General features: G+C 44.6%; 1 protein-coding gene across 1 annotated transcript in view; it reads left to right on the forward strand.

Annotated features, from left to right (window-relative positions):
* The window catches only part of LOC311031893 (leucine-rich repeat-containing G-protein coupled receptor 5A-like), a gene marked incomplete at its 5' end in the record, with an annotated part of 148,023 nt that overhangs the window by 58,662 nt on the left and 76,307 nt on the right, over positions 1-13,054 (forward strand). The window contains one exon of the mRNA XM_084038449.1: positions 226-297. Within this exon, the coding sequence (XP_083894575.1) occupies positions 226-297 (72 nt within the window). The remainder of the gene's footprint in view (positions 1-225; positions 298-13,054) is intronic.

Here is a 13,054-nt window from a genome sequence, read left to right on the forward strand (position 1 = left end):
GTGTGTGATGGCATTCAGAGCGGCAGCAGATTTGACACAGTCTGCTGTCATTTTTTTCAATCAACTTGAAGTTAATTTGCATGAAATTACCAAAAGATTTTAAAAAAACTTCTTGAGGCCCCGGGGCCCCTTTAAAGACAAACACACACACATATACTATCTTTGTCTGCTGCATTAGTCCATCAGTGTCTCTCTCTCTCTCTCTCTCTCTCTCTCTCTGCATAGGCATCTCAACAACAATAGGATTGTTTCCATGGGAACAAACTGCTTCCACGGACTACACAGTTTGGAGACGCTGTGAGTTTCTATCTCTCTCTCTGTGTGTGTGTGTGTGTGATTTGGGAAGGACCTGCATTTATATAGCGCTTTTAGCTAACTAGTTACTCAAGACGCTTCACACTACATTCAGTCACTTTTTCCCGTTCACACACACATTCATACACTGACGGTGCAGCATCAGGGGGCAATGCTCGCTCTACCTCTGAGCCTCAGCCGCCCATTTGTAGAGGAGAGTTAAATCAATCAAACATTCCAAAATGTTTTTTTATTCTTCCCCAGTCAATAAAGTGCTCAACATCAGTTTCATCTCCAGCATTTAGAGATATCCTGTAGACATCCTGTAGTCATGACAAAAATCCTAGTGATTAAAACACATTATTCAAAGATTTTTTTAATTGATCCATTTTCAAATATTTTTAATATCAATATCAATGCTGATTTCCATTTACACAGAATCACAAATCTTTTTGAAATTGATCATATAAAATACACAGGGTTGCATTTTGAGAACTATATAAAAAATATGTCAAAAGAAGAAATCCTAAAAGTAAGGGAAATTAATAATATATGATCGATAGAGATAAGCTAAATAACAATAGGGCCTTTGCTGGCCCAACGTTGTCATTATCCATCCTTCGTCTACTGCTTTCTCCTGTATTCAGGGTCGCGGGGGTTGGGGGCTGGAGCCGATCCCAGCTGACATTGGGCGAAGGGGCCTTAATTAACAAAGACAAAATAAAATAAAGGAGACAAAATTGAGTTTGACCGGGGGGTCACTGATGTTTTTTCACGTTAGTAGACGTGCCAGAGAGGAAACCAACCAGGTTTCAACCATCACCGCTGGAATCACCACTATGGCTGCTTTGTACATGTTGAAATCCCAGATCCACCAGGCCTGTACTAGGAAGCAGGATTTGTGCTCAGCGAGGTAACTTCAGCGTTAACTCTGGGTTTTCCGTCCTACGACGCTGGTTCACTTCTTACCGGGTAGATCGCCGTGGTAACTTACGCTGCAGAGCTGCTCCGGAGCAGGTTGTGTTTGACAACCCGATGACAGAAGCAGCGCCTTCGCTCCCACCACGCGCATCACGGGCTGTGCATGCGTATCATAATAATAACAATGCCGATATTAGGGGCGGTCGGTGGCGCAGTGGATAAGGCAGCCGCCCCATGTACGGAGGCTCAGCCTCGACGCGGAGATCAGTGGTTCGACTCCCGGCCCGGCATCTCTTTCGCGCATGTCTTCCCCCTCTATCTCCCCTTTCCACACTGTCTCTCTGCATTGCATAAAAATAAAAAAGGCTTGCATGGCACTCCAGCCATAAAAAATAATCTTTAAAAAAAAAAAAAAACAATGCCGATATTATAAAAAACAGGAGAGAGAGAGGGAGATGTGTGGGTCCGAGAGGCTGAGTTTCTGTTACGCGTGCCATCCGCCTTTGATCTGACGTCGGATGTGACGGGACAATCTATTTAGATATAAATTCACGTGTTGATTCAATTAGTTGCATTAAATAGTGTTTGTTGTGATTATTTATTGCATTTACATGTGCCTGGAACTGTGTAAACCTGCCTGTGAGGTCTCGGTGACGTGTGCGCACTGCGCGACAGTCAGCCAAACTTCCACTCCGCCAGCTGTAATTCGCCTTGAATGAATGGACTTTATTTGCGCCTTGCGCCTTACGCCAAGGGTAGACTAGGTTGGAGCAGTCGGGCTTTCGGCGCAGTCTCGGCGAGGCTTTTTGCCAAGAAACTTCCGCTACGCCAAGCTGAATCTGTGACGCCTCCCCCTGCTTGGCGCAGGGTGATCCACCAGACGCGCCATTCGCGCCGCGCCATTCGCTTCATTCGCGTCAGACGCGCCATTCGCGCCGCGTCAGACGCGCCATTCGCGCCATTCGCGCCGCGTCTCATCGCGCCAGACGCTCCATTCGCGCCGCCTCCGCCTGAATCGTGTGTCATCGCGCCATTTACATTGGTTTTCAATGTAGAGTCGCCGCTCAATTCGCGTCTATCGCGTTCGGTGTGAACGCCCCTTTAAGCCTTTTTGTCACACCATGAGTACCCCTTCACTCATGCAATGACTATGCTGCCACATTCGTTAATTTATCCACATACCCCCTGCAGTTTGCTTGCGCACCTCAGGTGGTATATGTACCATATACCCCTTGTTGGGAATCACTGCCTTAAACGATCAATGTGCACTAGGAGACACAAACATTTTAACACTATGAGAAGCATTATGAAAAGTTCTCCCAAAATACTGTTAGGCTTATCAAAAGTATGATCTATTGACCGTAGGTCACATTACTTTTTAGACATGTCATTTCTTTCAACCTTGTTACTTAAATTTAAGTAAAGGAATTATATTAAAAAATATTAATTAATTCATTTTAGTTAATATAATTATAATAAATGTAATACTGTAGGCTAAACTATGAATAATATATCATTACTTGTGTGATACAATGCATTATTAAAGCAAGAAATGACTGGATGACTGTACCAATGACTGGATGCAAAGGCTGACCTAAAATTGCAATACACAAAAAGGCCACAAGATGTTTATCTCACTAAAAGCTACAAGTAACAGCAAGGATTTCTCTTATTACCAATTTGTGTTGCTAATCAACTGTCAATACAAAATAAAATGTTAGGTGTGTGAAATTATGCCAGGACTTGGAAAGAATAGGATTTTCATCCATTTAATTTTGAATATAAAATAAAAAGTGATGACACACATAACAATTGAAGTTAAACACTTATATTTACAATGAGTCAATAATTACTTAACTGTACAAAATAAAATAAATTGCTTAACTTAACAAATCACTTAACTGTACAAAATAAATAGAAAAAATAAAGTAAATAAATACACAATTATACTGTATATTAAGAATATGAATATCAATAAAACAAACATTAAAACGAAAAGGAATGGGTAACTTACATGCAGCATGCAAACCAATGAGAGCTTTCAAATGGACCAGAACACACACACACACACACACACACACACACACACACACACACACACACACACACACACACACACACACACAATCCAACAAGTGGGAGAGATGCTGATGCTATCCCATCTGCCTCTTCTCAGCAGCAACACCCAGCACTCCTTAAGCATGGGAACCTAAAAAAGATGAAAAGACAAAAGAAAGATAGAAATGTGAGAAAAATAACACAGGTGATCATAGTAGTGCATTTCAACCTCTACAAAAACGTTCTAAGACTGTGACACAGTAAATGCGTATTCAGATCTAATGTTTTAATTCTAAATGACAGTGATTCTAATATAAGGTTTCATGTGCACTAAAGGTAGATACTGCTTTACATTTTCTCTGCAATGTACTTTGTGCAAGGACAGAGTTTAACTTAATCTGATCCACTATGAGTGTTTCAAGTCAGCGTATTATTTTACCTCATCACAAAAGCAGCCTTTTCATCAGATCGCTCTTCTCGGCTACCCTGTCAATGATGACATCTGTATCAAGAGACATGAGGATGTCCTTTTCAGTAGCCATCAGCATAAATGCCTCCAACTTGTTTGCGGACAGGCTGCTTCTGAGTCTGCTTTTAATGAACTTCAGTGTTGAAAAGCTTCGCTCACAGGCCACCTGAGTAAGGGAGAGGGTCAGAAGGTATTTGTACGCAAGCCCAAGGAGATGATAGGCATCTGAGAGCATGTTGAATCTACGAAGAACTTGATAGCAGCAGAGTGGGCAATCTTTGCAGGAATTGCAGATTTTGGTTACTATGCCACCATCTTCTTCAAATTCTGCTGAGGCTTCCTCTGCTGTTCTTGTCTTATACTCATCCACATGGGACTCCTTCAGCCTGTCCCACTGTGCGGCAAAACTTTTCAGTTCCGACTGTAGCTCATTCACTGTAGCCCTTGAGTCGAATTTCAGGAGACACATGCTGAGGTTTTTAAGTGCATTGCCCGGAAGAGTAATGGCTCTGATCTGATCAAACCTCCTGGGGTCCAGCCAAGCCAGGTCAGCAATTAGGGTGCCATGCGTGAGGAAACGCCTGTGTATTGCCTCTATAGCCACGTCCAGGATGGGGTTGTGCACCTTAACCTCGTACAACTTGCCAGCCTCCATGGGGACCTCATCGTCTGCCATCTCTCCAGCCATGCGTCTTCTTTTTTTGGCCCTCTTCTCAGGCAGTGCAGCCTCCACCTCCACATCTGTGTTTTCCTCCCTCTCCTCCAGTTTCTCATTTGCCCATTTAACAAATGAGTCTGCGGCCGCCCTCACACTTCTGAAGTCCCTCGCAATGCCTTTGAGGCCCTCTTGGGTGGCAGTCACCATACGGTGGACAGAGAGGATGTCCATGCCCTTGGACTGGAGGTATTTTGAAAGAGGAGTCGTATGCTCAAACACCCTGAGAAATATCTGAGCAGTCAAGACAGTCTCATGTCTTAAAAGGCCCTCTTTAAACCCTCGCGCTCTGGCACGTACAGCTGGCTTTTCTTTTTCTTTCTTCTCGATGGCCTCCAGGGTGAGGACGGCATCGATGAAGAGACCATCCTCTGGCTTCCCGAAATGCCCGAAAAAAAATGAGCCTCGTGCTTTGCCCACCATCGTGTCTCCCCAATTGGGCTGAGGCGCTTGTGTCTTGTCTCCTCCTGCTTGGTTTTCTCCCATAGACTGACCCTCTGATATGACTCCCTGATGAAGACAGCAATATCATTGATAAGACCAAAGAGGGGTCAACACATGTGCATAGCACCACACATGCACATGTGTTGGAGACTGTGCAGTCATCAGAGCCGAGAAGCCTTTGTATTGGCCCTGCATATTTGATGCCCCATCGGTTGCATTCCCAATGCACATCTCCTTGTCCAGGTTCAGGCGCTGTAAAACTCCTGAGATTAAATCAATAAAGGACTGTCCTGTGGATGCTTCACACCTTACCACTGCCACCAGCCTCTCCTGCACAGCCTCATTGACGTATCTCAGTATTACGGAGCACTGGTCATGGCCTGTTATGTCCTGGGTGGTGTCTAACTGAAGAGAAAACATCCCTGCTTCCCGGACATCACTGGCGATGCTTTGTTGAATGAAGTGCCCAACAGCGTCAATCACTGAGTCTACAGTGGTTTTGGAAAGTAGGGTGATGAGGGAGCCTCTGCCTCTTCCACTGGACTGGTGTGCCTTGCTCTTCTCAATGCACTCATTAAGGTGTTCTCTGAGGCAGATATCATATTTACCCAGCAACAGCACCAGCTCCAGGAAATTGCCATGGTCTATTGTTTGGTCGTCCAGGGTGTATGCGGCTTCATTGGCTACATGCCTGTAGCTCAGCCCTCTCTTGCCAAGCACTTTCACCACATCAACCACACGCTCCAAAACTTGGCGTCTCTTTTTGACTTGTTCCCTGTGGGCTGATATCTGGCTTCCAGCGAACAGGGTGCTGATGTCACTTTTTGAGCATCTTAAGAAAAATGCCTCAGCACAGGTATGGTGTGTAGTGCTCTTCTCGTGCTCCATAATGCGCACATGTACATGTCGCCAGTCAGTCATGCCAGTAATAAATGGGCTGGTATCAGTTGTCTTCGCAAATGCCAGACACACAAAACAGAACAGTGAATGACGTTCTTTGCAGTATGTGACCCACTTCCTGCTCGTCCCATCCTTACAAGTAAACACCTTCTGAACAACTGCACTGGTGGTGTTCTGCTGTGGGTGGTGATCTAAGAATGCCTGTAAAAAGGCAGGCTCTGGGCGAGCAAAGTAGTTGATGCCTTGGCTCTCTCTCTGTGGCTCTTCTGCATCTCTCTGCTCCAACTCTGTACATCGAACCGTCTCACTCTCCTGCTCTTCCGTCTCTCTCTCTCTGACTTGTTCTACCAACTCACTCTCCTGCTCTTCTGGCTCTCTCAACTCCTCCCTCTCCTCACTTGCCCCCTTCTCTAAGGATGGTGAATCAACCTGAAGTAACAAACATTATCATTATCACAGTCACAACCTCAAGGCCCACATTTTTCCAAAGAAAGTAGCAGAGGCCAATATAACATTTTATACCATGAAATTGCACAAAATCACATGCACACTGAAACATTTTGTTTCATGATTATAAATGGATTTAGGATTGTGGCCCAAGTAGGCATTAAAACTATATTTGAGCTTTTCATAAATATTTACCAAGTAATAAACTGGGCCCACTATTTACTGATCTGACGAAAGTACAGTATGTTTTGCAGCTTCTGGAAACTGGCAGCAGCCTGGAAGTAGCCTACTACTACAACAACAACAACACCATAACCATACCACAAACACCATACACGACCTTTAAATGAAGTATCTTATGCAGAGTTTATGTTTATTTTAAAATGATAAAACTACATTACTTTTAATCCCGTGCAGTTATTATAAAATTTTATACACATGTCAGTCTATGTAATTACTCCCCTTTCCCTTCCCTCTGTAACTGATACACCTTTGGAAAGCACACGAGCAGTCAGCAAGTTGGGACAATAGAGCAGAGTAGTGCTTTTATTAACCCCGACGGAAATTAAGGAGTTGAAAAGTTGGCTAAAATTGACGAGAATCAAAGATACAAACACAGAGCTGATCAGACTTTCTGCCGCACTCGTCGGCGCCCAGATTCTTGATGAATGACAAAATACATTCTACACAGGGAAGCCGTCATACCACACACCAGCAGACGCCACCGCATCACAGACGGTGCAAAACAGCAAGCTTTTACTTCGTAAGGCAGACGCACGACAGTCACACAAACAGAATGAAGAATAAAGAAACAACCTGGCGGCAGCCACCGCGACAGTCACACAAATGCAATGAAGAATAAAGAATAAATAAACAACCTGGCTGCGGCAGCGTTGTAGCTAGCCATGCACACCATTTAACCTAGCCTAGCCTACATTACATGACTGGCAGTGAGCAGCACCAAAATAATATCCGACGGTCCGACATTAATTCATATCTGAGTGACAAGGTTAGACAGCACTTAACTTCGACAGAAGATCAATATTTCTTTCTCACACATAGATGTCTGATTTATAAACATTTTGCTGTTCATTAATTAATAGCTGAAGTTAACCTTGACTTACCGTCATGGCCGCCTCGTCCACCTGCTGTCGAGCATCTTCTCCTCCACTACCTGTTGATGCTGCTGCTGCAGATGTGGAGGCTCCATGTCCACGAGCAGCAAACATATCAGCTATTTTTAGGCATTTCGTAGCATCTGCCTGAAGGGCTGCTTTTTTCTGGTCCCTGGCTCTTTCAGCGCCACCCTTTCTTTTCTTCCCACTAGGGTCCATATTGCCCGTTTTCGATCTGCCTGCTAGCAGTGGCTAACCAACCAAGTCACCAACGGAGGCTGAGATGGAGGGGTAGGCGTAATTGGCCTGCCCCTCACCTCATTGGCCCAGGCTTCAATCAATCATGATAAAGGGCAGATCTGCCAGTTTAACTTGCATTAACTTGAATTGACGTTAATGTGGCCTGCATTGAAGTTAACGTGGCCTGCTACGTTAGACGCGAGTTTGGCATGAATAAAAAAATAAATAAAAGGCTTCAGGCCACCGGGCATATGCCCGCCATGCCCTATGCCCAGTCCAGCGGTGGTGTCGGCCCTGTGATAGACTGGTTAACTGTCTGTCTCTATGTGTCGGCCCTGTGATAGACTGGTTAGCTGTCTGTCTCTACATGTCGGCCCTGTGATAGACTGGTTAGCTGTCTGTCTCTGTGTCGGCCCTGTGATAGACTGGTTAGCTGTCTGTCTCTATGTGTCGGCCCTGTGATAGACTGGTTACCTGTCCAGGGTGTACCCTGCCTTCACCCAATGACAGCTGGGTTGATTAACCCTAAAAGGCTGTTTTTTAGGAATATATTGTGGATCTGTTAAATAGTGGTCTGTATGGCATCACATTCAAGTCAAAAGACACAAGCACGATAAAAAGCAAATTATATAATTTCACACTTGCAAATGTAACTCCCACTTGCACGATATAAGTCCTCGCTCACAAATTCCACCACTATAAGTAGAACAGTCAGCTGCTAGCAGGAAACAAACATAGGGAGAGGCAGATGGCGATCACGAGAGGGTACACAAACTCATTCTCATCTGTCCCATTGGGGGGCAGAATCCAAGGGAGGCCCTTGTGTGCCTTGTCAGTCTCTCCCTTTGTCTGTCTGTCTGCTGCTGCTCTTTCTGCTGATTCCGCCTCCTCTCCTGATAACACCTGCAGTTAATTCAATCAAGACCCACCTGCTGCCATATTATTTAAACTCTGGTTCTTCATCCAGTATTTGTCCAATTGTGCGTTGAAACATGAGGTAATTATTTCTGTTCATAGTTTTTCTCCCAATAACATTTGTCTGTCTTTCTCACCTGCCTTTCCTGACTCTGTCCATTTTTGTGCTTCAGGTTTTTTCACCTCTATTCTGCTTCTCGGGCTTCCACAAGCAATTTGTTTTTCCCTGGATTCATGCCAGCCTGTCTACACTCAATCCCCCAGTGCCTCCATCAGATCATCCAGATTCTTCCTGGCATCTTTAAAAAAAAAAAAATTAAAGTATTTTCATTAAAAGCTCTGTTTAACTTCTAACACACAGCACAACTAAACAAAAGAGACAGAGGAAATGCTCTATCCATGTTTGTCAGTACATATGTAAATCACATTTCAGAGTAAATACATTGCTGGCTCCATAGATGAAGCTACTTATCAGTATCACTTGTAAATCTTCAGATGTTGCCTCTGTTTCTCTTCAATTTCTTCAACTCCTTGTTGTCAGACCTCAACTAGCTGGTGAAACCAAAGATTTAAGATGTCTGTTGGAAGTTGTCAATCAAGGTACAGTATAAGGAAATTACCAATCATAAGAGGGCGAGGGTCTCCCCTCGGATCCCCGCGAGCAGAAATGAACCAAGCGAGCAGGAATCAGACCTCCAGTCACAATGAGCTTCTAGAGCATTTTCTTGCCTGCTGGCAGCTGACTGCTCTACTCGCGGTGGTTGGATTTGTGAGTGAGTGGGAGTTAAATTTGCGTGTTTGAAATGATAGAATTTGCATATGAGCTTGTTTTATCGTGCTCTGGGGAAATTAATTGAAAAATATGAGCATTCCAACAATATATGACTCTTGTGAAAAAAGTAACCTAACAGATATTGCTGAGTTGGGAGAGTTGTTTTGGAATGTGATGGCTTGTGGCAGGAAAGATTTCCTGTATCTGTTGTTGTGACGGCGGAGTAAGTTTGGCACATAAAGTTGAGAGCACAATTGAGTTTACATAACACACAGACTTGACATATTTGTAACCTTAATATGAAATGAACAGAGCTGTTTTCATTGACTACTCCGTTCAGAATATTGCAATTATCAGCATCAATTAAAATGTAACATTATGTCACCCACTGGAAAACATACAACGTACTTAGCACCGACATTAACCACACTGCATTACAATCAATATTGCTTGTTGTCTGTAGAATGATCGAGGGTCTAGCTTATTGTTTATCACAGCTTTATTGAAGGCGGTCAACATACAACTGTCCCACTGTAAACAGACCCGGTCCCAAAGCAGTCTACTGCCGTAAAGCGTAACAGTGTTGTAACAACTGCTGTACCTTAACTTGGCATACTATCATCTGCATACATACATGACATCTGCCTTTTTTCTAAAGTTATGTTAAAGTTCCCATATTATACTGTTTTCATCAATTCCACACAGCTGTCAGAGGTCCAACAACACTGTTTTCGATATGCATTGCCCCAAACCCATCTGTGGTCCTGAATTCCAGCTGTCTAAAAGTTGCTCAAATGAGCTCTACTGAGAACATGCTGCTTCTGTGTCTGCACCTTTAAATGCTAATGAGCTCCGTCTGTTATCGCCTACTCGGAGAGAGACAGGATAGCTTGTGCTACGCGGCAGCATGTAGCAATGTTTACGTGGATGTATCACTATGGCTCGCCTATGTGGCTCAGGTGAAGTTGCTGGGGCCCGTATTGTGGGGACAGATACTTTTACTAGGGTCAGTGTCGAGGCAAAGGCAGCTTTGTACTGACCTATGTTACTGAAGCAGCCCGATGTGAAGTGGTTAGCACACACATAGAAGCTAACATGGACCGTAGCCGTAAAAATGAAACGCAAGAGACCAGACCCGGACCACCGTGCACGGTGCTCTGTCGGACACACGCCCCTGTGTTCCGTCCGACCGGAGGCAGCAGTGAAAAAGCACCAGAACGTGTGAGACAGACGGAGGATTGTCTCCAGCTTCACCTGCACAGGGATTTATTCACGGAGCACCAGCCGGATCACCCAGCGCCATGACCGGTAAGTTGGGCTGCACTCTCCGTGCACGCTGTGGGTCCGTGCGCGCTGTCTGCCCGTGCTCTCCGTGCGCGCTCTCCGTGCCGCTCTCCGTGGGTGCTCTCAGTGCACGCTATGGGTCTGTCGGTCGCGCTCTCCCTGCTGTCTGTCCGTGATGTTGGTCCACACTCTCCGTGCGCGCTGTGGGTCCGTGCGTGCTGTGGGTCCATGCGTGCTGTGGGTCCGTGAGTCCGTGCCGGTCCGTGCTGCTGTCGGCCCGGGCTGTCGGTCCTGCTGTCGGTCTGTCCATGCTCTCCGTCCGTCAGCTCTCCATGGGTCTCTCTGGTTGGAGCTGTCTGTCCGCTCTGTCGGCTCTCAGCGCTGTGTTGCGAAACGCCCCCCTTTCGGATCTCCTATCATCGTGCACAGGAGTTCGGGCTTATGCAAATGACTCCTTTCGTTACGTAAAGAAAGGAGCTGAATCTGGGATCTTTTTTTCTAGGAGCACCGTTTTACCAGAGGGTGGGCTGCAGAGACCATGCAGGAATTGCTTGTTTTCCTCATCCTGGGAGTTGGCAGGCTCAGGGAGGACCAGTTTATAGGTGTAGAGACCAGAGAAAACCTGTTTTTCATAATATGGCCCCTTTAACTACAAAGTGTATTAATCATAGTTAATAACAGCACCATAATAATAATAAACAGTATTTCAACTGACTTTTTTCTAAACTTAAAGTGTCCTATCAATTCAGATTAGGCTTGCATTGCTTACTGACACAGGCTAAGTATCAAATATCTTATACAGCACTTTTCAAAATAAAACTCAGGAATTTCTCTTACCAAAACATTGCAGCAGTTCTCTATAACTCTTTAGCTCAAAATATAACATACACATAACCATACACATCCAACATGTGATTGTTTCATTTCTTCTCTTTCTTTCTATAGGTGTTTTTTGTTGTCCTTTTGTTTGACAGTCTTTCTGTTTTCTCAAGTGTAGGGAGCGTCGTCCTGATCTTTCTCCCCATCAGTAGTTCTGCCAGGCTGACTCCCATGGTAGTACAGGGAGTCGATCAATAGCATATGAGGGCTATCAGTGGATCTTCAGGGATTCTCTTTGCAGTCTGTATTTCTCTTTCCGTGTAACCTTCCTTGAGGGTGGAGGGGACTGAATGCGATGTGTCTGAAGTCGAGCTCTTGGGCCAACTCCTGGAAATCTGCACTAAAGAATTAAGGTCTATTGTCACTCACCACTTCTTCTGGAATTCCGAACCTAGCGAAGGTTGCTTTCTCTCTCTGAATAACCTGAGTGCTGGTCGTATATGGTAGATGTAGTACTTCCAGGTACCGTCTGATATCACAAGGTAGTTGTGCTTTGTATTCACAGGGGTCGAGAGCGATTCGTTTCCATGGACGCTCGGGCAGTGGTGTGGAGATGAGCGACTCCTTTTGTTGGGCTTGCTTCTGCTCCTGGCACATCTGGCGTGTGTTTACAGTGTTCTTAAGGTCTACAGAGAGCTATGGCCACCTAACCAAGGCATTTGCGCTGCCTCTGCAATTCAATTAAATTCAATTTTATTTATAGTGTCAAATCACAACTAAAGTCATCTCAGGACACTTAACACATTGAGCAAGACTAGAATACGCTCAAAATTTCCAGAGTCAACACAATTTCAAAGTCCCAACATCACCCACACCATATAAGGTTCTTCGGCTTGTCCTCATAGGAGAACCCTTTTTGGCTCCAGGTGGAACCTTTATAAAAGGTTCTACGGAGAACCCCACATAAAGGGTTATACCTAGAACTGTGTGTGTAAGGTTCCACCCAGAACCCCCCATGAGAGGTTTTACAAATAACCCATACTGGGGGTTCCACCAAGAACACCTTTATTTTCCAAGGGTTTCATCTAGAACCCAAACAGGGAGTTCCACACAGAACCCCTCATTAGAGGTTGTACAAAGAACCAATGCAGGGAGTTCCACTAAGAACCCTTTCATATTTCAAGGGTTTCATCTAGAACCCACACAGGGAGTCCACTAAGAATCCTTTCATATTTCAAGGGTTTCATCTAGAACCCACACAGGAAGTTCCACTAAGAACCCTTTCATTTTTCAAGGGTTTCATCTAGAACCCACAAAAGGAGTTCCACCAAGAACCCTTTCATGTTTTTCATGTTTCATCTATCCCTTTTCAATGTTTTTCACAAATAACCGTCTTGTCTTCTGAGGGTTCTATAAAGAACCATATTGTATTCTACAGATCAGTTTACTTCATATTATATTGTGGTCATTTATGATGTTGACATTGAACAAACATTCAAAACATTTTAATGAGAAAACATTTATTTAAAGATAGTCCAACAGAACAGGCTGTGTAGGTCCCAGGGGAGAACAGGTCAAAAGTCAGCATAGTTCCAGTGGAGTCAGCAACATGACAGGCCAGACACATCATGCTGTCCTCAGTAGGTGAATTTGTGTTAACT

This window comes from Eutrigla gurnardus, assembly GCF_963514095.1.
Source record: "Eutrigla gurnardus genome assembly, chromosome: 21".
In the NCBI taxonomy this organism is placed as follows: domain Eukaryota; kingdom Metazoa; phylum Chordata; class Actinopteri; order Perciformes; family Triglidae; genus Eutrigla; species Eutrigla gurnardus.